This window comes from Delphinus delphis, chromosome 5, assembly GCF_949987515.2.
Source record: "Delphinus delphis chromosome 5, mDelDel1.2, whole genome shotgun sequence".
Taxonomy (NCBI): Eukaryota; Metazoa; Chordata; class Mammalia; order Artiodactyla; family Delphinidae; genus Delphinus; species Delphinus delphis.
Genome location: NC_082687.1, coordinates 109408589 through 109435724, shown reverse-complemented (window position 1 = coordinate 109435724; position 27136 = coordinate 109408589). Strand labels below are relative to the sequence as shown.

Genomic DNA, 27136 nt, shown 5'->3' with positions numbered 1-27136 from the left:
ATTTCAAGTTAGAAGGAGAATTACGCTTCTCTAGCAGGAAACCATGGTAGTCAAGAGTGCTACTGGTAGAGCAAGCCTGCCTCAGTTCAAACCCAGGCAAACGCCCTATTGAAAATGGTGTTTGTGCATTGCAAAAGAGAGTCTTGGTCTCAATCAGGAGGTCTCTTTAAGTCAAAATGTTATGATTCCATGAATTTCAGATTTTGAAATATATTTCAATGTCCAAAACCAGCAGCATTTACCTTTCTACTGGATCAACTGCTATATTTGCAGGATATTTTAAGGCGCTTAAGAGAACACGGGAATTGTTTCCTTTCATATCTGTTACTGTAATGATTCCTTCCTGTTGATTTGACCAAATAAGTTCTTCATTGATCCAATTTATTGCCATTCCTGAAACATTTTTCTCTATCTCGCATATTTTCTGTAAAATCAAATTTTAAAATTGTTATTAATATTTCCCCATTCACAACAAAATTGTTTTTATTGTTATGTATCAAAGTTTATTCTTTTAAGTTCTTGTCATTTTTGCGCATTCCCAAAATTTAAATGATAAACTAGTCATAGATACCGTGCCATTATTCAGATGCAGCAATATTCATCCTCTCATGTGAATACTTCTGGGCATAGTATTTATATCACAGCTTTGAGATGAAAGTTTATTCTATATTTATTGACATTAGGCAATCAGCCATAAAGTATTAATTATTTCAACTATAGTAACAGTGGAATTTCCATGCTACCTTAAGGTTAGTTTATTCAATTCCATTTGCTAACGGAATTTTCCAGGTTCTCACCTGAACCCAATTCCAAGCTTTGCTAAATTCTGGCAAGATTCCCTTGGAGTTTGTGCATAGGGGCATGAAGTAGATTCATTTCTTCTGGTCCCTCTTCCTCCCTTTATAAAGGGACCTTCCAGGTCCCTCCCTTTCTAAAAGTCCTCAGTGCCTTCAGGCTCTGTCCCCAGGATCTGAATAGCAGGGCTTTTCTTTAATGCTCTCTCATGATAAAAACAACTTAACCAAACCTCAGTTATCTCCTAGTTCCAGCATGTGCAGGTAAACCAGTCCTCTAGGTACGCGGAGGGTGAGAGATTGGAGGAAGCCCTGATGTGTACCATGGCAGACTTCCGTGGTGGAAATATTCCCACAATCACTGATTTTCAACTACCGATGTGAAATCAGCAAACACAGAGTTGGGCAGAAATCAGTCTCAGGAGTCTGTGCTATATCTACATCCCATACAAAGTAATCTAGCCAATCCATTTAACTAATTGCTAATATATTAGTTCACCCTGGTAAATTGTTTGCCTTTTAATGGTTGTCCTTTTTAAACAATGTTTTAACCCAAAGCAGGGACTAATACTAGTGGATTTTAGGCTTCAGGCCAATCCTTTCCTAATGACTTGCCACAAATTCCACAACTATTTAATGTTTTTTTCCTGTTCTCTGACAGGAAACCCTCCAAATTCTTAAACTCAAGATTTTGAAACTAGTCTACAGATGGCTGGAGAGTAATGAGTAGCCATCTTTGTTAAAAGTGAGATTAGTAAGCATTAGAGATGTGATAAAACAGATTAGTGCCTAATTGAAGGCTTTAAGAATAATTAGAGGGAGAAAGTTGTGTTTAAAAAAAAAAAAAAAAACCCCAAAAACAAACAGCGGGCACTTTGTGTTGGGAATAAATGCTTAAGGTTTCTCTGGCCACCCGCTCTCTGTAATCCATCTCCCAGGAGAGACCATTCCTGCTGGGACTCATTTAAGGGTTCTACTAATTAAGAAGAAAGATAAAAGATCTTTTGTATGTGATTGAAGCAAAATATTTTATATCTATCACCTGCTTTATTATTTTTTTCCAGACTGCGAACACCTTGAGGATAAAAAGAAGAAAGATTTTCTTCCTAAATATTAGGTGCAAAAACCCATGACAGAGATTTTAAACAGATGAGACAGGGTTTCTCAACCTCAGCACGACTGACATTGGGGGCCTGGTAATTCTTTGTTGTGAGGGACTGTCCTACATATTGTAGGAAGATTAGCAGCATCCCTGGCCTCTAGCACATCTTCTCTTCTCTCCAGTCCAGTTGTGACAATCAAAAATGTTTCTTGACATTGCCAAATGTCCCCTGAGGGGCAAAATTGCCACCAGCTGAGAACCACTGGAGTAGAAAATAATCATGTAAATAATCTGTTTTAACCATAAAATGGTGATCTGGCTTAATAAACTTACATCTTTTCAAAATTACATTGACATCCTCACTTTCTCCTGTTGGGGACTTCCAAATATCAATGCCACATGTATGGGCTTGTTCAGTAACATGATACCACAGATGCAGATTAAATAAATACCTACATATGCCAGACACGTATTTGCAATATAATGTAATTTTTATTTATCTATATGTTATGAATTTGCTATATCATGTTTGACAGCCTGTTCAAAAATCCCTCAAATGCCATGGGAAATGGTACTTTACCTCTTGGCTTGTCCCATTCAGAAAAACTCTTTGCAAAAGTTGTCTTTCTAGATCGACCCAATAGATTCTTTCTTCATTGTAATGAAAATCCATGATCATGGATATGCCAGCATCTGCCACCAATTGCTCATGATTAGTTCCTTCTAAGTCAATCCTAAAGATCCTGTTTCCATGTGAGAAAATTAAGAAGGGTGCAGGACCTGCATGGGAAGAAAGAAACCAAACAGTATATTTTCAATGATATTTTATCTGATTAAGACAAAATACTTCCCCATGACAAATAGCACAAGCAGAATTAGGTTTTTGTTTTGTTTTGTTTTTAAATTTTTTTGGTTGCGCTGCATGGCACGGCATGTAGGATCTTATTTCCCCAACGAGGTATCGAACCCGTGCCCCCTGCTTTGGAAGTTTGGAGTCTTAACCACTGGACGGCCAGAGGAGTCCCCACAGTTAATTTTTTAAGTCCTGCTTTTATATTTTAAATAAATACCATTGTTTAGATAATAAAGACTTCCTGTAGATGTTCACAATTAATTTTGTAAATCATTTTCTCCACAAATTGATTGTAAGAAGTGAACATTGACAAATTATGAAAAAAGAAATATTTGAAGAGAAAGACACTTTCTAGCTTAATAATGTTTTTATGTTCAAAAAGAAACTACCTACTGTATTCTATTGTAAAGAGGGTCTGTATGAATGTCCAATTTCATTACGTAAATTGGAAATAAAATTTCAGATATTACTGTTTTGGAAATGGATCTCCCTCCTCTAGTCTTACCTTATGAACAGAGCATCCAGGTTACTGACAAAGAAGAACATGGTGAAACCTAGAGGTCTTGAGCGAATAAGGAAAAATTGAAACGCTGTCCACGAAAGCTCTGAAACATTTTGTCCCTGTTAACATTGCCCCATAAAATTTACAGCTCCCAGTTAAATTTGAATTGCATGTATATTGCATGGGACATCCTTTACCCTAAAAAATTATTCAGTTTACCTGAAATTCAAAATTCAAGTAACTGAGTGCCCTAAACTTTTATGTGCCAAATCTGAGTATGGACCTCAGTGGATCTCTTGATTCCTACAAGGCCTTGCCCTGTATCCTAACCCTATGCCTGGGGTCCCGTCCTGTTCCAGGTGATGACCATCTACCCACTCAGACTCCCAAGTACTCAACACCTGCTTGGGAACCTGATACCTCTCTTTGGAAATCTCAGCAGAAATTATTGGCCGTCCACACGGAGCTTGCCTACAATGCTCCAAGACGATGTCAGGGCACCGTGTCATACTCTGCAGCCACGGTTAGCAAGGGTTAGTTTCCTTGGTCTTTCCAGACTGAGGATGAAGAGGCTTCTGCCATTCTGCCTTTAGATAACTATCCCAGTTAACACTGGGGTGAGTGGGGAATTGCAGAAGAATTCTAACACATTCTCACTGCCCTGCTGGGCTGACTCCGTTCTAATATTAAACCTTAATAACTTAATATGACATAATAAATGTGTTTACTGTTCTAAGGATTTCAAATGATGATGAATTAACATCCTCTTACTTGGGGATTATGTTCTAGAGTCAGAAACATTAGCTCCACTTTAGAGAATATATTGGAATAGAGATACAAGAGAAGGGAGAAGTGTAAGATCGTGAGAGTTTTGAAACAGATGCCTTCATAAGTGTCTAAAAGAATTGGCTCAAATCACCCTTCCCATATCTTTTCCACAGCACAAGACCCCTGGCAGAGACGTGTAGGACAGCCCGTTCTCCATTGCCATTCTAGCTGTAGAATCAGAGGTATCACAGGAGAAATGGAAAGGGCATTAAACTGAGAGCCAGGAGGCCTGGTTTCCAGCCCTGGCTCACTAGTTTCTCTGGACATCTCACAAGACCTCCCCAGCCCATATCAGAGGACTACTGGGGAAAGAAAATGAAATTATAGATATGAAACTAGTTCATTATTTGGGAAGCACTACACAGATATGATTTGCCATTACTTATTCCCACAACCGAGATCTCCCTACGTAGGGTTGTACCATTGTTCAGGTTTGAACCCGTGGACTGGAATGTCGCTATAACTCATTTCTCTTATAGCAATGTATCACGGAGAAAAGGAAGGCATAGGAAAAGACACCCTAAATAGACAGCTACTAATCTGTGGGCCACAGATTGGGGTGGGCCTGTGGATTTGTTGCCAGGAGTCCTCTCTTTGAAATGTGTATCATGCATCCTGTGTAAACTGAATAGATGTGTCAATACATGCTATTAATTTTCTAATGCATTGATACATTGAGGAGATCAATAAAACATCTGATTCATTCCAAAGTACTACTAAATAGGATTTCGGGTAAAAAAAGGAGAAATGAAAAGCACTAAACATTTTAGACAGAACACAGCATAATGCTTTGCACATAGTAAGTACTCTAAATTTTTTCCTAAATCAATAAATTAATGAAGAAATAATTGTATTTTTTAATTTGTCTGGGCTTTTTACCAATATGAATGAAGACATAGACCCTAGAAGATCTATCAAATTCATAAAAGCAGAATCTATCCTATGGTGGTTATTTTACTAACAACAACAATAATAATAACAAACTTTCACATCCTGGTCTCATTTATCCTTAATACAACACCACGGGCTAGACAGTCCAGATATTACAGTCAATGAATCAAAGAGAAAAAATAAATCTGAAAAACACTTAGATCCATAAAACACAGACCATAGCATTAACTTCAATAGCTTTTCAAAAAACAAATATTTATGAAAATACTAAGTATGAATAATGAATAAATTTTATCTTCAGATTTTTCTCATCCACGGGTGAATCCTAGCATCCAATGTTTTATCATAGCTCTCAGAACTAGAAGACCCTAGACATTACCTAGTTCAGTGTTTCCCAAAACTGTTTGTTCAAAACAATCACACAGGGCTTCCCTGGTGGCGCAGTGGTTGAGAGTCCGCCTGCCGATGCAGGGGGTTCGTGCCCCGGTCCGGGAAGATCCCACATGCCGCGGAGCGGCTGGGCCCGTGAGCCATGGCCGCTGAGCCTGCGCGTCCGGAGCCTGTGCTCCGCAACAGGAGAGGCCACAGCAGTGAGAGGCCCGCGTACCGCAAAAAAAAAAAAATCACACAGGGTGCTCTGTGCGCGCGCACGCGTGTGTGCGTGTGTGTGCGTGTGTGTGTGTGTGTGTGTGTGTGTGTGTGTGTGTGTGTGTGTGTGTGTGTGTCGTTTGCAGATCCCTTCCCTGGAAATTCCATTTCAGTAAGGCCGGGTTGAGGACTACGAATCTGTTTTCTGAACAGACAATCAAGGTGATTCTCATATCTTGGTGAATTTGGAAATTGTAGATCTAGTTCAGATGAGGAAATTCAGCGACGCTTCCCAGAGTCCCACCTACAGTTGATGGTAGAGCTGGAATTAGAACCCATGTACTATCCTCCCCATGCAATACTCTTTCCTGCATTGCTCTGGGTTATGTGTCAAGACATTACGATCTTCATTTTACTTCTGTAACAGATTTTTATTCCACCTCCCTCAAAACACCATTCCTACATTGTCAGCATCATTTTGTGTAAACCAGGGCCTGGGATGAATATTTGTGAAAATGAATTGTAATATGATTTAAAAGAAAGTTAAAGACTTTGAGAATTAGGCCTGGTGAAATAGTCATTAGACTGTAGGACACTGGAAATGATAAATAAGTTAGTGTTTTTTCAAACCTGTCAAAGATTCTATAAACACTGGTGTGTGGTACAATCTGTGGATTTGTCAGCAGGGTGTGCATGTTTGAACAGCTAAACTTTCCCATGTCAAAACCCGCAGCATTTATTTTGGGTGCAGTTCAGTGAGAAGGAAGTGCATAGAAAATCAAACATCATGTCTAAGGAATACAAACCCAAAGACAGCAAACAGGTCACAGCAAATCAATTGGAACCTCTGACTTCTCAACCTGGGGATTAGTAGGGGATCTTCAGCAATTAGAAAGGAGTCCAGAATGTTTGGAGCACATTGAAGACCTGGGGCCTCCATAGCACAGAGATCAATTATAAAAAGCAATTTTTGATTGAAAGGGGTGGGGATATGGGTGGCAGAAACAGAATATTTCACAACCATCACCCCTTCATCTGCTCTGAGTCTGGAGAAGCAGCCCCACCCAGGTAAATGAGAAGAGAAATTGACTGTCATCTTTGGGCCTTGGGGGCAAAAGCTCGTGGGACCTGGTTTACACGTCAAGGATACTGGCAAGCATGTTAGCAAGACACACCTACACTTAGTCTTCTCAGGCCAACACTGCCACCTGCCCTCACTGCCACAGGTTTCCTGCTCTAAATCTGGAGGCAGACTGAAGAAGGCTCACAGGACAAAAGAGAATGTGGAACTCTGGACTTTCAAGATTCAATGACACTATGAGAAAAGAATGTAGATTTAAACTGACGGGCCTGATGTAAGAAAGCCTGACACCTCCTCACCTGCTCCTACCTAAGCCCCTGATAGGAGTCATTTATTCCTACCTCCCAAGGGGCTGACTTGAATAATATCTGGGTGTTATGAAGTGCAGAAAGTTTTATTTCACTCTAAAAGGCTATCCTCATCTTCTTTTTTTCAATTCCTTTTCCTTTCCCTAAACGGGCACACATTTACTTTTTGAGCAATCACGGCTTTCTTCTCAGCGTACTCATTAGGGTCAAAATTCAGGACAGGTGAGATAGAAGCCAGCTGACTCAGAAATAATACACTGAATACAAACAGCTTATACAACTCAATAACAAAAAAACAACCCAATCAAAAAATGGGCAGAAGATCTAAAGAGACATTTCTCCAAAAAAGACATATAGATGGCCAAAAAGCACATGAAAAATGCTCAACATCGCTAATTATTAGAGAAATGCAAATCAAAACTACAATGAGGTATCACCTCACACCAGTCAGAATGGCCATCATCAAAAAATCTACAAACAATAAATGCTGGAGAGGGTGTGGAGAAAAGGGAACCCTCCTGCACTGTTGGTGGGAGTGTAAATTGATACAGCCACTATGCAGAACAGTATGGAGTGTCCTTAAAAAAACTAAAAACAGAACTACCATACGACCCAGCCATCCCACTACTGGGCATATACCCTGAGAAAACCATAATTCAAAAAGAGTCATGTACCACAATGTTCATTGCAGCTCTATTTACAATAGCCAGGACATGGAAGTAACCTAAGTGTCCACCAACAGATGAATGGATAAAGAAGACGTGGCACATATATACAATAGAATATTACTCAGCCATAAAAAAAGAAGTGAACTTTATTTATCTGTAGTGAGGTGGATGGACCTAGAGTCTGTCATACAAAGTGAAGTAAGTCAGAAAGAGAAAAACAAATACTGTATGCTAACACATGTATATGGAATCTAAAAAAAAACCCCAAAAAGGTTCTGAAGAACCTAGGGGCAGGACAGGAATAAAGACACAGATGTAGAGAATGGATTTGAGGGGAAGGGTAAGCTGGGACAAAGTGAGAGAGTGGCATGGACTTATATACACTACCAAATGTAAAATAGATAGCTAGTGGGAAGCAGCCGCATAGCACAGGGAGATCAGCTCGGTGCTTTGTGACCACCTAGAGGGGTGGGATGGGGAGCGTGGGAGGGAGACGCAAGAGGGAGGAGATATGGGGATATATGTATATGTATAGCTAATTCACTTTGTTATAAAGCAGAAACTAAAAAAAAAAAAAGTCTGCAAATAACAAACTCTGGAGAGGGTATGGAGAAAAGGCAACCCTCCTACACTGGTGGTGGGAATGTAAGTTGGTGCAGCCACTATGGAGAACAGTATGGAGGTTCCTCAGAAAACTAAAAATAGAATTACCATATGATCTAGCAATCCCACTCCTGGGCATATATCCACACAAGTCTATAATTCAAAAAGCTACATGCACCCCTATATTCATAGCAGCACTATTCACAATAACCAAGACATGGAAACAACCTAAATGTCTATCAACAGATAAATGGATAAAGAAGATGTGGTACATATATACAATGGAATATTAGCCATAAAAAAAATGAAATCATGCCATTTGCAGCAAAATGGATGAACCCAGAGATTATCATACTAAGCAAAGTAAGTCTGAAAGAGAAAGACAAATACCATATGACATCACTTATATGTGGAATCTCAAATACTACACAAATGAACATATCTGTGAAACAGAAACAGACTCATATAGAGAACAGGCTTGTGGTTGCCAAGGGGCAGGGGGCCAGGGAGGAGGGAACAATTGGGAGTTTGGGATTAACAGATGCAAACTATTATATATAGGATGGATAAACAACAGGGCCCTACTGTATAGCACAGGGAACTATATTCAATATCCTGTGGTAAACCATAATGGAAAAGAATATGAAAAAATATATATATATGTATAAGTGAATCCCTTTGCTGTACAGCAGAAATTAACACAACATTGTAAATCGACTCTACATCAATAATTTTTTTTAAAATAAGAAATAATACATCTAGAAAGGTGAGCCAGGAGATGTGAACTTAAACTGCTACCAAACCAAAATTGGGTCCTCTTGCCCTGTGCACAGTAAAGCCAATCTACAGACACCAGGTTGTGATTTGAAGGAAAGTGCAGCGTTTATTGTAGGGAGTCATACAAGGAGTCCAGGACAGCTAGTGCTCAGAAACCTTGGACTCCCCCATGGGTTACAGCAAAGCATTCTTAAAGGAAGGTGAGGGAATGGCATCCCAGGCTGTGTGATCAGCTCGCGCACAATTCTCTGATTGGTCAATGGCGAGGTAACAGGGCGGCGTCACAGGGGTTAACGATATTCAACCTTAGGCTCCAACAGGTGTGTGTTGGGGGCAGTGCTGTGTGCTCACGGTCATCAAGTAGTTAATTGCTTCCATTTGGTGGGGGTATTAGCATCTGTAAAACAACTCAGGAAATTGCATCCAATACTGTTATCTAGGTCCTACAAAGAGGAGCTGAAGCGGAGGGGAGGGGGGAGGGGTCTGTCATGGGACGGCCCCATAGGGTCCTACTCAGTTACAAAACCTTAATTCTGTAAGGAAAGCTCTGAAAAATGTGAAGATTGCCACCCTAGTCGCTGAGTGGTGGTAGAAATGAGTCATCTGGAGGAAAAAATAGCCCCTTCCTGACCCTCAGCCACATTCTCATTATCAAGCTAAAGAGAATCCATTACCAGGTGCTCAGGGTAGTACCTGAGGCTAGCAAGTTCTAGAAAATCGTTCTTTTCAACAGAGCCACTCAGAGTCTTTAATGTGCTATTACACACTTTGATTCTCCAAGAAGGTGGGTGGTAAATACCATCAGAATAGTAACAGCCAACATCTTGAGTGTTATCTCTGGGGTAGCACATTAAAGGCATTATTTAATTGGGTAACGTTAGGAGGTAGATGCTCCCGGCATCTTCATTTTACAGAAGAAGAAACTGAAGTTTAGAGCCATTAACTTGCTACAAGTCACATGTCCAATAAATAACCAACTGGGGATTTAAAGCCATGTCTTTCGGATCACAGATTTAGCTTTTAAACATCATGCTTATCCCAGACTGAATTCATCAGGAACTCATTGTTTAGCGTCTTGTAGTTCAGCTCCGTCAAGGAACCCACTTCAGGAAGCTGACCAAAAGGCTGGATTCTCTGCATCCATCCATGTTCCAGGAACTAATTAGAAATTGGGTCTCTTTCAGTGGATTCCTATAATTACATCACCTGGATATTTTTCTATCTAATTCTATAATATGTTGCATTCCATATATAATGTATTCCCTGGGCTCCTTGACTCATGGCCCCCTTTTCTCCATCTTCAAAGCCAGCAGTGTATCATCTTCAAATGTCTCTCCGTTTCCATTGTCTTCCTTCTCCTTTGACATTCTGGCCTCCCTCTCTTAAGGACGCTGGTGAGTACATTTAGGATCCACCTAGATTATCCAGGATAATCACCCCATTTCAAGATCACATTTGTGAAGTCTCTTTTGCCATGTAAGGTCACATTCACAAGGTCCAGGAATAAGACATAGATATATTTGGGGGCCATATTCAGCCTAAAACAGTTAACAATAGTGAACATCTTTTCATGGATTTATTTACTATCTTTATATCCTTTTGTTGAATATATCTGTTTAAATCCTTTGCCCATTTTAAACTAGGTTATTTATTTTCTTATTATTGCATTTGAAAGGTTTCTAAAAAATATATGTTGGATACAAGTCCTTTGTCAGATACCTGTTTTGCAAATGTTTTCTTCCAGCACACAGCTTGTGTTTTCATCCTCTTGACATTGTCTATGGCAGAGCAAAAGTTTCAGTTTTGATGAGGTACCAGTTATAATTTTTTTCCTTTGTATATCATGCTTTTGGTGTCATTTCTAAGAACTCAACTCCAGGACATAAAGATTTCTATGTTTTCTCCTAAAAGCTTTAAACTTTTACATCTTAAATTTAGATCTATAATCTATTTTGAGTTAATCTTTGTATAAGGTGTGTGGTTTAGGTTGAGATTATTTTGCTCGTGGATGTCTAATTGATCCAACATCATACGTTGAAAAGACTATCCTTTCTCTATTGAATTGCTTTTGCACCTTTGTCAAAGATCAAATGACCATATTTATGTAAGTCTATTTCTGGACTTTCTAGTCTGTTCCATTAATTTATGTGTCTATCACTCAGCCTATACCACAGCTCACTATTACTTTTTTTTTTTTTTTTTTGGCCGTGCTGTACATGGGATCTTAGTTCCCCGACCAGCCATCGAACCCGTGCCCTCTGCAGTGAAAGTGTACTGCCAGGGAATTCCTCACTACAACTTTTTAAAAACTCATAATAATGCAGTTTTGCAGAACAGTGAATGCTGTCAAAAGGTTCCTGTGCTGTAGGTAATCCTTCATCTTAAGTAAGCATGTTTATCCCTCAGCTTGTCAGCATAAATTATGCTCAATTTTATTTAAAGATTAATGTTACCATACTAAAATGCATTCTCCAACATTAAAAGTTTTTTCCAGATGTTTCTCACAAACACACACACACACACACACACACACACACGGAAATCACTATCTTGACCTGTCCTCTGAGTTTTGCCTCTGTATTTTCTACTTTCTGCTGGACATTTCCAGTTGCAGATGTCACACAGCCCCAAAGGTCCCTCTGCATGTTAAAAATTGAGTTTATGCAGGGGCTTCCCTGGTGGTGCAGTGGTTGAGAGTCCACCTGCCAATGCAGGGGACGCGGGTTCGTGCCCCGGTCTGGGAGGATCCCACATGCCGCGGAGCGGCTGGGCCCGTGAGCCATGGCCGCTAAGCCTGCGCGTCCGGAGCCTGTGCTCCATAACGGGAGAGGCCACAACAGTGAGAGGCCCGCGTACCGCAAAAAAAAAAAAAAAAAAAATTGAGTTTATGCAACATTCATTTGCATCTATTGAAAAGATTGAATTTAATATAGGAGTTCAAAAATTTGGTTTAAAGTTCAATATGTTTTGATATTTAGTCTTTGATAACTGTCATAGACGAAATAGATATTTCACAATTATATCTATATCAAATACAAGAAATGCTTCATTGGCTATATTTACAAAATCACAGAATATGCTTTTTAATTACATCTATCAATTATTCACAAATTTTATTGAATTAGATTAGCAAAATTCTGCCTTCCTGTATTTTAATCAGTAAATGCAAACTAACCAGGTGTTGCATTTTATATTTTTAGCAAGTGGAATTGAAAGGACAAAAATTCTTAATTTAGAAGTTTTTAAAAACAGTTTGGAAAACTCTGTTTACAGGAATTTTTTTTAAGAATGCAGACATGAGAGTTTTTTTGTTTTTTTTTTTTTTGTTTTTTCAGAGTAAATCAGTAAATTGTACTGTGTACCAGAGGTCAGATAGGTGTCACAGAAGAAAAAAAGAAAGAAAAAGAAAAAGAGGGGTGGGCAGTAACAGGATGGGTGGAGCAGGTTAGAACTGTGGTCAGAGAAGGCCTCATGGGGGAAGTGACCCTAAGAAAAGACAGAAGAGCAGGGTGGGCCAAGTAGATATGTGGGGTAAGAGCCTTCCAACCAGAAAGAAGAGCCAGTGCAAAGGCCCTGAGGTAGATGAGAGAGTTTTTAATAAATGACATACTGACATTGATTCAACAACCAAATCACATGACAATAGAAACATTCCCAACATCATCAGTTTTCAAACCACTCTCTTCATCATAAATTTCCTACAATCAGCAAGTCACTTTCTAACTCGTTGTTAGAATGTCACCTTTAACTGGAAGGGATAAAGTTCTGTTGTTTTAGTTACTTTTTGAGTAGCATACCACTGACACCAATTTATCATCACAGAAAAGGTAAAAAAATTTGAAATACTTGTCCCTTTTTAAAAAGAAAAATATCTAACATTTGATCATTGTCATAAGTGCTTTGCTTCCAGATACTCTGCAGGAAGCATGTGGGACAAATATTTTCATGGTTACTCCCCATTCAACACAAAGTATTACAAAGAATCTAGTTTAGTCTTGCTTTTATAGAAATAATGACATCAGCGATGCCCCACTGCACTTTGTGCAAGTCCAGTTTCAGTGACTGTGCTGCCCTGATTCCCTGTGAAACTGTGGAGACTATACTGTAGGGTCTGCTGTCATCTCACCCAAGAACGCTTTTTGCTGATGTTGCAGTAAATGCAGTGGCTCCATTGCCACTGAGTACATGCGTACTATTTTTTTTCACAATATATTTGTTAATATATAAAGAAGTCATTGACTACTGAGAAAATTTCTTCTCTGATTCATCTTTCTTTTATTGGCTTATAAAAAAGTATCTCAGTTCTTTGTGCATTTCATTGTTGAAACAGAGAGGCAAATACAAGAGCGGCTAAGATCACTGGCACTGGAGACAGAATACCCATGGTGACTCTTTACTGGCTCCACTATTAATTATAATAGCTGTGTGACTTTCAGCTCATTACTTAACCTCTCTGTGCATAGGTTCCTTCATCTTGGAAATGGAAATGATAATAGAACTTCATAGGATTATTATGAAGACTAAATAGATTCATGCCAAGACCTTAGAGTTTTCCCTTACATATAGTGAGTTCTCAATAAATGTTCACTCTTAGTCTCTAGAAAATACCATAAGCTGAGATATAGCAGAAACACCTTTACTCTCACTCAAACTGTATAATTTTTCTAATACTTACTTCTTTAAAATTTCAGTAATGCTTTCTGTGAAGTTTTCAGTAGTATTTGCTGACAGAAGAACACATTTAATCTGTCGCCATGTGGTTTTCCATGTATTACTTTAGGCATGTTTTACCACAGCAGGGAAGAGGAAGGCAAGTATTTCACTAATAGTGTGAGGCTTTACCTTTTTTTTTTTCCCTTTGGCAGTCCAGACTTGTGAGGGGAGTTTATTTTTACATTGATGATTATAACTCCTGTTTCCAGAGACCACATTAGGCCTAATGACTGAAAAACTTAGGCAACAGTCACAAAAGTTTTGTTATTGCATATTTCAACGTATAGAGGCTTTACCATTTTTGCTGTAATGTCAGAAACCTCAAGGGAGCCTTCTAACTTTTTATCAGTAAGCTTACGGTATGTAGTCTTGCATATCATAACTTTGAACACAACTGTGAAAATCATAAAGAGTTAATCTTCACATTCTGGATACTAATTCTTTTGTTTGTTTGTTTTCTTGCGGTACGCAGGCCTCTCACTGTTGTGGCCTCTCCCGTTGCGGAACACAGGCTCCACAGCCATGGCTCACGGGCCCAGCCGCTCCGCGGCACGTGGGATCTTCCCAGACTGGGGCACGAACCCGCGTCCCCTGCATCGGCAGGCAGACTCAACCACTGCGCCACCAGGGAAGCCCTGGATACTTACTCTTAAACATCTTGCTTGTCCTGATGGCTTCATTAGCTATAACATTTTGAGGCAAATTTTCGCTTGTTTCGAGATTTATCACTAATCATAGTAGTAAGCATAAATCCATTTCTCAGGCTTCCTTCTTGTTAATTTCTCCTTTTTGTCAAATCTGACTGTTCTTATCCCTTATGCAGCCAACAAACAGCTCATTCTAAGAATAAGGGGTCAGCGCTGTTCTTTCCTCATTATCTTCTTGGGCTTTGCATTATTAGCATTGTCTGCCATCTTTACCTCCTCTGCAGGAGGGTTTTTAAGTCACTTGTTAGATTTTGTAAGAGTTAGCTTTGATAAAACCAACTAATATGGTCCATAAGGCATCAGGTAAACTGCAGCCCACCCACACCTCGCCCTCTAAGCTGAGAACCTCACTGTCCCTCAGGATACCCTGGGCATCTGGACCAGTGATGTCATCACTGTCAGTCCAAACACATAACTGATGTTCAATAAATATTTGTTGAATTGATTTGAATTAACTCATAGGTATAATTGGTGTATTTATAAAAGGAAATCTCAGTCCTACTTTCAAAGCGCTTTCAACATAGAGAGCTAGTAAGAGACTTTCCCCACACTAACTTAACATTATTAATACTTTTCAATCGAAAGAAGTAATAAAATCATTACATTGGTGGGTTTTCAACATCAATTGTGGGAGGTAACATGTGCTTGGTATATATTGTAAAATGAGTTGAGGGTCCTGAATTCCAGTTCTCTTAGGAACCTGGTGAGTTATTTCATCCCTCTGCATTTCAACCTCTCATCTGTAACATGAGGCAGTTGGGCTAGATGATTTTGAAGGTCCTTTCTAACCTAACATTTATCAATTCCTAACCCGCCTGTCTTATAGAATTCAATAGTTTCCTTGTTTGCCGCATTTTTGAAAGAATCTTGAGCTTGTGGTAAATTCATAAATAGATGTTATTCATCTTAACCCCTATTTTCTGTGAAATGTTTCCATCTCTCTGCTTCTCTAAACTTCAAGTACCAAATCAATAATGTGTCATTATGAGCTCTAATAAAGGAAATAAAACAATAACCTAAAGCAAACAACCTGCCCCAAGTGACACCAAAAGCTCAACTCTCTGAAAGAAGTCTACAAAATTAGTCAATTGATTAAATCTGTAAAAATTTTATTAAATGTACAAAATTTGGTGTTGGTCTCATTTATAACTAACACAATTATCTTCTCCTTTTCCTACCTTTACAATCATGTTCCTCATATTGCAAGGCTAAACAAATATTTGCCTACAGATACTGAATTCTGAATGTTTCTAGACGAACAGACAGAAAGAAAAGAAAATGAAGAAGTATTGGAACTCAGATGTTTCCTGAGTCCAATTCCATTGTTCTTATTATACCACCCTGACCAGTGCTAATTTCTGGGCCCTAGCTGTAGGCATTGCTGTATAAATACAGAGAAAAATACTTCATATAAGTTTCTTGGAATGTTGAAGGCAAATGTGACAAACCCTAAGAATAATTACTTAGAAAAATGAATTAATTGGGGATTTTGTACCATACTTTATCATCAAGGACAGTAACAAATCACAGAGAATACCCTAGATGATTGTTAGGACTTGCCTCATGCCAAGAAACCAACTTCAGATTTCTCTAAGGACTGCTGACAATCTGAAGAAACAGGTATTAGAAAAATTACACAAAGCAAAGGTGTTTCTAATATGTCTTAGCTATGGTATTTGGTAGAGCAATAGCTAATATTTACTGAGAACTCACCGTGTGTCAGGCAAGATCCTAAGCACCTCACACGAATTAATTTATTTAGTCTTCATGACAATCCTGTGAGGTAAGTATTAGCAGCTCATATCAGCCGCATAATTGGACCTTGTCCATTTCAGCCTATCAGAACCTGCCATGCATAGTGCACTGACTAGGCATGAGAGGACTCCTTCATGCAAAGCAAGGCAACGAGCAAGTGCGACACTGGAACTACCACCTGTCCAAAACAGCTCCAGTTTTTCCTGGGACAAGATCAGTCCACTCGTGTAAAGCACCAACCACAATTCACTCTGTCTAAAAATATATCCTCTGTTTGAAAAATGGCATTCTATTCTGTCTACTGGAAGGAATAAAACCCGGTCATTTTATATGCATCAACACAGTGTGCATTAAAGACGGATATCCATGCAGAAGGTGCTTCTATTTAGCTTTCTGTTCCAGAAGATAACACATCAATGTTGAAAGACAGTCTCCAATCAACCTCTCATGAGCATTACTGGGTACTTTTCAAATGCATTAAGATTCACGATGGAAAGTTTTCTTCACATACCTTATTTTTTTCCTCTTACATGAAATTTTTGCCATGACTCATTAGAATAGCCAAGAAATATAAAACTTTCAGAAACTTTTTCAAATGTTTCCCCAAACATAATAAGACTTTTGATCCACTTAGAGCTTTTAAAATTCTCAACAACATTGCCTCAATCTAAAAGATATACATTTCCACACACCGGGTAAATTAACATTAATGATAGTAACATTTGCAATTTCCTTGCAAACCAAGGAAAGATTAAATTCCTGTAGTAAACAGAACAATTGCATGCTTCAGGGGGAAGGAAAAAAAACACCAGAAGATCCCTGGTAGCTTCTACCTCTAGGCATGTTTTGAAACCTCATAAGGGAAGGACCCAAAATGAGAGGATTCGTGTCAACAGCCATATATTATGACAGTGTTGAGTTTGATGGGTCTTCCATCTTTGGTCTGTTTATACAAGGATAGTTCATGGAAGAAGAAAGATCCTTCTTCAAGCTTCTGAAATTTTAACCAGAAAAGCATTAAAGTGAACAAAATAAAATACTATTTCTCAACAGACACACCATGTGCTAAAGAACAAGACAGCTGCCATGAAGTTGTTAGGACTGTCTGTGTATCCTAGCAACAAACTACCCACAAAAAGAACCACCCCATGAATGAAATCCACTTACTACACACAAAGCTAGTCCGTAGCACCCTGATAGGTGTCTCGGAATGGAGGAAGAAGGTAGTGCCTTTCTCTGAAAGGCTTTGTCTATCCTATATTGGAGGGTACTTTGCAATTAAATCAGTGCCCACCATGAATCACTGTCATTCTCACACAAACTCCAGTGTACTAAGTATCCTGGGAAATACTTGGGAAATCCAAACACATTAGCATGGCCAGGCTTGGGAGAATATGAAAATCAAGGTCATAAGTGAAAAGAGATGCACACACCAATTCAAACTTCAGACTTAGAAAGGTCAAGAGGTGATGAGAGCAGAAGTTCCTGCCTTGCATTTGGCTAAAATGACTACAGTTCTTATACATTAACTAATTTCCAGCATCAAAGGAAAATTTTGAATGATGACGTTAAGGAAAAGATCTCCTAAAGAAAGACATACGTGTATTTACATGTATTATTCCACAACCGCCCTCAGAGGTTAGTTACATCCGCCATATAAAATACAATGTGTTTTCAGATATGGCTAGATCTTTCAAGAAGTATAAAGGTCTCCTCTGTTTAATGTAATTTTTTCTTCTTCTACACCTGACAAAAACATTACACATCCTTTCAGGCCTGGATCTCAGTCATCTTCTTGTTGTGGGTCCCAGCAAATGGGACAGCTGGGAACATGACTGGAGTGATGGTATGCAAAGCTAATATTTGTATTAACATTATTGTTAATAAAGAATCCCTACAAAATAAATCTGCATTCCTGGTTCACGTAATATCCAGGTAATACTCCCTTCATGGTGAGTAGTATTAGCGTTCTAGATGAAAGTATTCACCTGTAGGCAAGAAGTAAATAGACACTGGGGACAATTATGTTTCAATGCTCAAGGTTTTCTTTGTTGCTGTTGTTGTTTTTGTTCCTGGTTCTTTCTTAAAGTTAATTCTAACATTAGAAACTATAACACAGTGAAACTAACATTTTGTTCCCCTAGCTCTAGGACTGCTCAAATTTGGAGTTACTACTAAAACTTAACTAAACACTAAACTGCTTTGTGGAATTTGAGAATTTCTTGAAAAATACTGAGAAATTCCTTGAAAGAAAGTACATTGTTTAAAACTGACCTGGACATTCTGAAAAAGTTCTCCAGCTATTGCAGCTAGCTACTGAGTCTTTAATTTTTTTCCTCAGAACAGGTTTGCAAAACTATTTCATTAAAGTAATTGCTGAAATATCTTAGATCAGGCAATTGACACATATTGGAAAGTCACTAGTTTCTTTTCTGATTTTTCTCCACTATAATCAAAGTGACTAAAAGGTTAAGAATGTTGAACAGATTTTAGAAGACGAGTTTCCCAGGTAAGGAATTTTTGTTTCCTTTCATCTGAGGTCTAATGTTTGATTTTTTAAGCGTCTGAATTAAGAGACAATATATAAATTAATCTAAATAAATTAGTACAATAGAATCTACGGGTCAATGATAAAAATAAGAGAGGAGACATCGTAATTGCTTCGTAATCCAAACAATTTGATTCTCCTAACAGCAGACCACTGACTGGGGAATATTCTGCCTCTCTCATCTTCACCCACTGGTGGCTCTCATCCGTCCTCCTCCCATTCCGGCCACATCACTGTGGAGTCACGGTGCTTGTGGAAGACAGTCCCTCCTACCCGCCACTCATTCTACCATTTCACCTGAAACACGGGACTGGCCTTTTGCTCATTTTCCTCAGCGCAAGTGAGATCAATCTTTAACTTTTAATCAGATCTTCTTTAATGACTAGTGATTAATAGAAAAGAAGAACAACCCACCTTACAATGGTTGGCCAAGACCAGACTTATGAAGGCCTCTTTTCAAGGCAGTGCCCCACCTCACTTCTGACCTGTGTCCACCGGGCCAGAGAAACGGCTCCCCTAACCCTGGAACTCCGCAGCCCCTTCCTAGCCTGAGAGTTCAGGAAAAGTCTCCGCTTCACGTGGCATTCCCACCACCTGGTCTTCTCTTCTGTCTCAAACATAACACTCCCCCATGGTGGAAGGACAGGCGAAAAGATTGGTTTCACCTGTGGCCAGAATTTCTCTTCTGAGAAACAACTGTTTTGTTTTTACTAAAACACTCCAGTGTACTATTTAGAAATTTTTTAAGGTTTTTAAATTATTATTTATAAAGAGAGGCCTAGGATATGATCAAGCAAACAGAATTGGAGGAGGAATAAATCTACAGTGGTTGCCTGAAACAGATGAAGGAGGCCGAGAAAAAGAGGACTAGGTGTAGATCAAGGTCACTGAGAAACAGGGGTGGCTAAATGTGGCGAGAAGCTGGCGCTCAAGAGAGGATGGTGGGTAAGGCTTTTCCACACAAAACAATTACTTAACTTTTAAGTACAAGAATGAAAAACATTTTGTTCTAGTTGTTTGATGTGCTGGATCAGGATGTGACCATGACTTTTTTTTTTTTTTTTGCGGTACGCGGGCCTCTCACTGTCGCGGCCTTTCCCGTTGCGGCGCACAGGCTCCGGACGCGCAGGCTCAGCGGCCATGGCTCACGGGCCCAGCTGCTCCGCGGCATGTGGGATCTTCCCGGACCGGGGCACGAACCGTGTCCCCTGCGTCGGCAGGCGGACTCTCAACCACTGCGCCATCAGGGAAGCCCTGACCATAACGTTTTTTTTGCACAAGCCTTCAGTTAATGTTTGTACCCTCACAGCCCAAGGCACTGGCTCTTTTGAGAAGTGAAACAGGGTGGTGTGGGTGTGAGGTAATGGAGTGTGGGAAAGGGACAGCGCCTGAGGGAAGCAAGGCACACAGTAGTCAATAATTCAGTGGAAGGACCAAATGGACACAGAGCCTTTCCTTCCACATCACCGTCCCCGCCCAGCAATCCTCCAGGATAGAGGAGGGAGACAATGAGTTTCTCCAGAACATGAGATGGAGACACAGACCATTTTTATTTAAAAATCCTAAGATACTATGACCCCAGCAGGCCATAGAGCTTTAGAATTTATGAAACTCCAACCCATTCTTAGGGATGTGGTCTGTTCTTCTGGCCCTTATGGCAGAATTTCAGCACAACCCTACTTCAGGAGGGATCCTGGGGCGCTAAGTTAACCAACTGGGGAGATCAATTTTTATTTCTACAATTACATATTCTGAAAAAAGTCATTCACTATAAATAATTCCCCTTTACTTTATAAAAAACTTAGCAACCTTTTTGCTTTTCTTTTCATGCTTAAGTGAAAGGAGCTGAGCTAATAAGGAAGAAGGATGAAGCATTTATTCCATCATTTTACTAGTTCTCTGAAACAGTCTCTCCCAAGCAGGATGTGTAACCACTTCGAGATTGTAAGATGGTTCATTATTGTGTGGAAAGAAAATGTTAGAAATGTTATGTGTTGTATAATGTTCACAGTATCAGTATATATATTATGTAAGTAACTGATAAATAAACATGTGTTTTGGGAACGTATGTCCACATTTTAACTTTTTTTTACAGATGGAATGGAGTTTGGAGACTACTGATGTTTAAAAAAAAAGCCCAACCATTTATTCTATACAAGGAATTATTTCAGATGGATTTTTTATGAAGGCAAATTTGTAGATGATAAAGTAAGATTCTGAATTTACTTAAGACAAATTACTAGTCCCTTTACTTTTGATGGGAAAAAATTATTTGCTCTACTCTGAAATAAGCAAATAAGTCTCACCTTCCAACTTCTAAATTGAATGTCAAATAAAATGGACAACCCCCAACTAGCCCAAAAATGTAAATTCATTTGAAGAACTAATTTATCATTCCTTTATATGCCCTCTACGACTTTACAAATCTTAGGGAAATTGGTTCCAAACATAAGGAAAAATACATAAGAAATTTAAATACTTTCAAGTGGCTTGTTTTTGCTGTTGTTAAAATCACTACTGGTGAGAAATCTAACAAGCAGACTTACTTTGCACTCAGTGGAATTTTTTATCAGTTGATGTCACAGAAAGGCAAATATTGGAGCTGCAGTTCCGCAAGGGCACTCACTCAAACCAGTATGATACAGTTTTGTGTTTTTAATAAACATTTCTTTTGAGCACAGAAATACAAGTTATGTATGTTGAAATTATTTTGACTACAAATTGTAATGTTATAAAACTGTCATTGGGTTTTTCAATGTGGCATTTTTCCATGTGTAAAAGAAATTCAATTATTATAGAAGAAACTAAGCCATATTTAGAAGATATTACCACTATTCCCACCAAGAAAATAATGTTAACAACAATAAAAATACTAATAGCAGCTAAGACTTATTGAGTGCTTATTACATGCCAGGCTCTGTTTTGTGCACTTTACATGTATTAACTGAGTGGCCGTAAACCCAGGCTGCCCATTATGCCTGTTGAAATCACCAAGGGAGAGTAACAGAAAAAGATGCCCAGGTTCCACCTCCAGAAGGGACTCTGACTCACTCACACCGACCAGATGCTAACCCCATTGGTGGTTCTAATGTACAGCCAGCATTGAAAACAACTACTTCAACACAATCCTGACAACAATCCTTGGAGGAGAGGGTAGTTATCTTCACTTGATACTGAGGAAAATGACACACAGTTCACAAGCAGCAGAACTGGGATTCGAACCCAGGCAGGCAGTTTCCAAACTTTAAGCTCTTTACCACTGAGCTCTACTACCCCTCAAAGACCACAAACCACTGAGTATTTAGGTGATGCTTTTATTCACATGGTATGCATAAAAGATCATTCCTGTAATTTCTCTGCAGTTAGACTATTTTGAAAAAGCTTTTGCATAACTCTGGCTGAAAAAACAAACAAGATTTTGATCATGGAGTTCCTCTGGTTTGCACTTGACTGGGAAGCTGACCAAGCCTTAACCGGTGCTGAAATCAGTGATTTCACTGTTTGCTGCTAAAAGTGACCTCCCCAGTTGGCTAACTAGTGCCCCAGGATCCAGCCTGCAGCCAGCTCTCTGAAGCTTGACCTGTACTTCTTCTTCACTCTATTTACCAAGAAAGTTCATATAAATAATGCAGGTACAGATATAAAACAGGAACAGTTCCTTTTCAACTGCTATTTCTCCTCCAGGGCAAATAGGCTTGAAAGTTCAGAAGCCACTGGCCAGCAGTTTTCCTTACTGCTCTCCTTATGTACTGTAGTTCAAACAAAAGCTAACAGAATACACAGTTGATTAAAAAAAAAAAAAAAAAAAAAAAGCAGGAGGTGTAGGGGAGGGAAGAAATGAAGAAAACCCAGTTCTGTGTTGTTATCACTTATTTTCTCTGGCTCACAGTCACATGCAAGACGACATTGCATGAAGTACCTGAATCAGACCACAAAGCATTCTTCCTGCTGGGTCAGGCTGGCTACAGGTGGTCTGTCTCAGTGCCAGGGGCAAGGAGAACTTAATTAGAGGAAAAATAGATGATGGTACCATATCTATCTAGAGAGGAGAAATACTGTCCTCTGAAACGCATGGGGCATAGGGTGTGACCCAGGCAGTTAGTAGCTAACAGGAGACCCGGAGTATAAAGTAGGGGCTTTAAACCTGTGACCTGCGAGGAACAAGGGAGCAAAGAGACAGAGTCACAAAGTGGCATCCAGACATTCCACCCTCCGTGGGGTCTGTGCCATGTCACTGCAGTGTTCAAGTAAGGCATTTTGTGATAGGATTTGATCAAAGAGATTTAGCCAAGATATGGAGCCCAGAGGACGTTTATTGAGCACAATCTGCTAGCCTCCGTGGCAGGTGCATTTCCCGTGTTATCTCATGGAATCCACACAACAATTCTGAAAGGGGGCATTATTATTTTTCAGCAATATTCCACTGTAGATCAAGTATTAAGTAGGTAGCATGGATTTGAAATGAGGTATGTTTGCTTCTAAAACCTCTGTTCCTTCCACTCTGTGACACAGTCCCCCTAACTCATTGTCTCTATCCTGGGCTTCAAGTTTATGTCTTCAACCAGCCTCAGTGAAGACACTTCTGAGCCACTGGTGGGGTGGGGGTGGGGGTGCAAGAAGCCTGAGGTGCAGACTCACTTGCTAGCAGGGATCGGGTTGTTCCCTGGGACTCTAAAGCCATGAGTAAAAGTTCATTTTCGTACTATTTTTGCTGTCTCAGGTTCTGCTTCTTGAGTGGCTCCCACTATCTCCCCTCATCCCATGCAGATGGCAGTGCCTGACTCTGGTCACTTGCCAACTACTTCCACCCCAAAGCGGTCCAGTCCACTCGGCATGACTATGTGTAAAGCTATGTCTCCAACAGCTGTGTCACAGGCTCATGAGGTCATTTTTGTCTTTTGTCATTCCCTTTTCATTGCTATTCTTTAGGGCCTTGATTAGCAGACCAGGGAAACACACTCTATTCATTCAGCAAGAATTTATTGAGCATATACTACGAGCGCAGAAATGTTCTAGGTGCTGGGGACATGGAGATAACTAGAACGCAGTCCTTCCTTCCAGTACCCTAGGGCTCTGCTCACCTGTTCCAGTAAATGCTGCCTGGTGACAGGGCCCCGACTTCCTCACTGGTAACTTCCTTTACGGGATGGCCAGGACAGGAGCCCAACAACAGCTGTTTGCCTCAGAAGTGTTCCCTTTATTCCCACTATTTCGTGCTATATTCCAGAGGCTTCTCTTCTGGAAAATTTACTGTATTCCTTCAATCTACCTCTTTTTGGGAACTAGCCCTCTTCTCAGAAGGGCAAAATGCCAAGAAAGGAATATCAGGGCAGTTCATGGTCTGTAATGGATGGAAATGTCTAACTTGTTTGAGCAGCAGGTTGGGAACCCACCGAAGGATTAAATTAAATGAATCGAGGAGGGGGCAGGGGGAAGAGATATTTTTTCAGGCAAAGTCCTTACTCAGGATTGCTATTTTACATTCAGTAGAATTCCCACTCACTCTTGATTAAAAACCCATTTAATATGGGAGGGGTTGTGGCATATTAGCATTTCTTAGCAGTTCCCAAAATTACAATGCACCTGTTACTAAAAACTGGAGCTGCGTCAGAGCTTCAGAAACAGCAGTGAGGGAGGATGGGAAGAGGTTTAACTTGAAACTTAGCTTAACTTTCACAATGATAGAATCACATTTGTGCCCAATTCCCTTCCCATTTTTCACTGGGTGTTAGCAGCCTCTCAGTTCTTAAACAAATTTATCCGAAGGAAGGTATTTTTTTCTTCATGGATTAAGAAACAGTCTCAAAAAAAAAAAAATCCGTTTCCCCAGTTTCCCGTATAAAGCTAATCAACTAAGTATTTAATCACTCCTCATGTCAGAATCAAGACGGAGGTTTCTGTGAAATGTTCAGCTAGTTAAAAATGAGACCTATTCACTCACACACAGAAGAACAATTTGAGAGCCATGAATTTTTATAGTTAGTAGCAGATTAGCTCTAACAGCCAACATTAGAAAACAAAAAGGAAGCAAATATACACGCCCACAGACAAACCAAAAAAAAAAAAAAAAATGCCCAAGTATACAAAACGGAATGAACAGGTATCTGAGGGCAGTTCCCGGGAAGACGCGAACTCCTTTTGATGGGGTTACTTACCCACACAAGTAGAATTCCCATTTCCCGAGGGAGAGCCTTCAGGACAGCTCCAGCGCTGCAGTGCTGAGAGGCTAACAAAACTAAATTTAAAAACTACCGGCAACAGAATGATAAGGAACAGCAGCATAATCTCGACGGGCTTGAACTCTCAATAGAAAATAAGCTGACTCTGCTTGAGCATAGCCCGAGCAAAGTGGGTATGTCTGACCCCCAGCGTGGCCACCCGGGTTGGCCTGCAGCCCTGGGGCATCTTTTCCTCTGCTGCCCTGTTGCCCTCGACAGCGTCGAAATGCAGCCTGAAGGGAACACTCCAAGGAAAGATTTCTTTATCGAAGTTTTTGGGAAGCCGGTAAGAAATACCTGACACCCTTATGACAAATTTCGCGGAGTTTAACAGCCATGCACTGGAGGCCTGCCGCGGACTTCGCTGTGACAGGCAAAGCGGCAGGGCCAAGGCTAGAGAAAGGGAAAAAAAAAGGAAAGAATTGGTGGAAAGTTCCAACCACGACCCTTCATGAGGCTGAAAGAAGAAATATGGACATAGGATTCCTCCCCAAACACGGTTTCTCTTTTTGAAAAGTAGAGTGACTCCCCTTTCCTTTTTAAAGCTTTTCGGCTCCACCCCTCTCCTTTAGCAACACTTGAGTGAGCCTCTGTTTGCAAATGCGAATGTGGGCAATTCCAGCTACAGGAAAGCATGGACGGTTGCCAAGGAGGAGATAGCTGACTATTCACCATAAACATTCCGGGCAGAACCAGGGGGAGAGCAAGGAAGGGGCCGGGGAGTTGCTCGTGATGTCTTGGAGGTACCTGCTGAATATTGGCTACGTTTGAATATCTGGAAGGATGGAGACCAAGTTAAACCACGTTGTATAAATCAGTGGTGAACAGCACGGCTGGTAATGCAGACTTTAGAGCCATTGATCACTCACCTGAGCGGTATTAAAGAAAAATGACCTTCAGCTCATTATCTGAACGAATGTCAACACCCGTGCACATTCCTGGAGCTTAATCTTTCTCCCTCCTGTATATTTTATAGCGGAATTTGAAAGATTATTCTTTCCAAATCAAAGGGAAATCCCTGATGCCAGATGAATCGCTACAGTATGCACAGACACCTTTTCTTTCAGCAGGACCATAATAAAACATCGTGAGGGGCCAGGAGTGCAGGGAAAGGAGGGGATTGTTATCATAGAGCAGTGTTGGAAAAACTAAGCTAATAGCACAAAATCTGGGAAGCACTGGAAATCCAGCATAGCTGAATGCTGTTCCTTCTCAGATAGTTTAAGCTATCTTTTCACATCTCAGTGATAGAAAATAAAAGCTGCAAGTGTGGAATAGCTGTCTCCTCGACCACTTTCTACTTGGAACAGCGGCAGTTATTTCTTCAGGAGTGCACCCAGGACCCAGAAATATCCAGCTCGGGCAAACCATTTACACCAGATTTGATGAACAATGGAAATTTCTGCCGATTTATTTCATCCTGGAAAACAAGTTTTCATTTAAGTTGCCCAGAGGTAGTGTTCCCAGTGCTAGTCAAAATGTAGATAAAGCGATAGTCACAAAAATAACAGTCACGCTGGTGAACACCCCTTATGGAGAATGGGAACGACTCCAAGCCTTTTACTCATGCTTAATTATGTTCTCGTCATTTTCAAATACTGGGTCACTTTTCTGAAACAGCTAAAGTCAGGATTCCTCTGATTTCTGCCGGCCTCTGCCAGGCAGCTCTGACCCCTTACAGGAGAAACAGACCCTAGGGGGCAGCAGAAGTCACAGGGGGTGGGGGTGGGGTTACATGGAATATTCCATTGCTTTCTGGACTCAGACTCAAGACTCAGAATGAATGTCCTACAAATACCCTGCACGGAGTTACTAACCTTGTTAATGAGCTTCCCCTCCAGCAAATGCATTGCCGGTGTCACAGGTGACAGCAGTAGAAGGAGCTTGCTTAGAGGACAGTCTATGTTAGTGGAGAAGAGAGAGGAGAATAACATGAACACAAATATGAAATAACCCACAAATATATTCTATTTGGATTTTGAACCTCTCATATTATTTTTGTTGTAAAAAATCTTGCTTTCCGAATTACGGGTCACTTGGGCTAATGTGGTCATTAATGTTGAGCATAAGCCCCTTAGGAAATGGTGGAGTCAACACGGGTATGGTAGATGCTGAGACTAGTGACTCATGTTAAAGGTCAATCCCAGCTCATCCAGAGACAACCTAGGGTTGCCCAGATGGCAAATACATAGGACAGGGG

The 27136-nt window shown here is 40.1% G+C and overlaps 1 protein-coding gene across 1 annotated transcript in view; it reads right to left on the bottom strand.

The window, feature by feature from the left end:
- EGF (epidermal growth factor) overlaps positions 1–25429 on the bottom strand; it is a 93835-nt gene extending 68406 nt beyond the window's left edge. The window contains exons 1-3 of the mRNA XM_060012887.1: positions 24874–25429; positions 2477–2676; positions 243–424 (exon numbers count right to left, since the gene is read on the bottom strand). Of these exons, the coding sequence (XP_059868870.1) occupies positions 243–424; positions 2477–2676; positions 24874–25000 (509 nt within the window). The 5' untranslated portion in view covers positions 25001–25429. The remainder of the gene's footprint in view (positions 1–242; positions 425–2476; positions 2677–24873) is intronic.
- Between the last annotated feature and the right edge of the window lie 1707 nt (positions 25430–27136).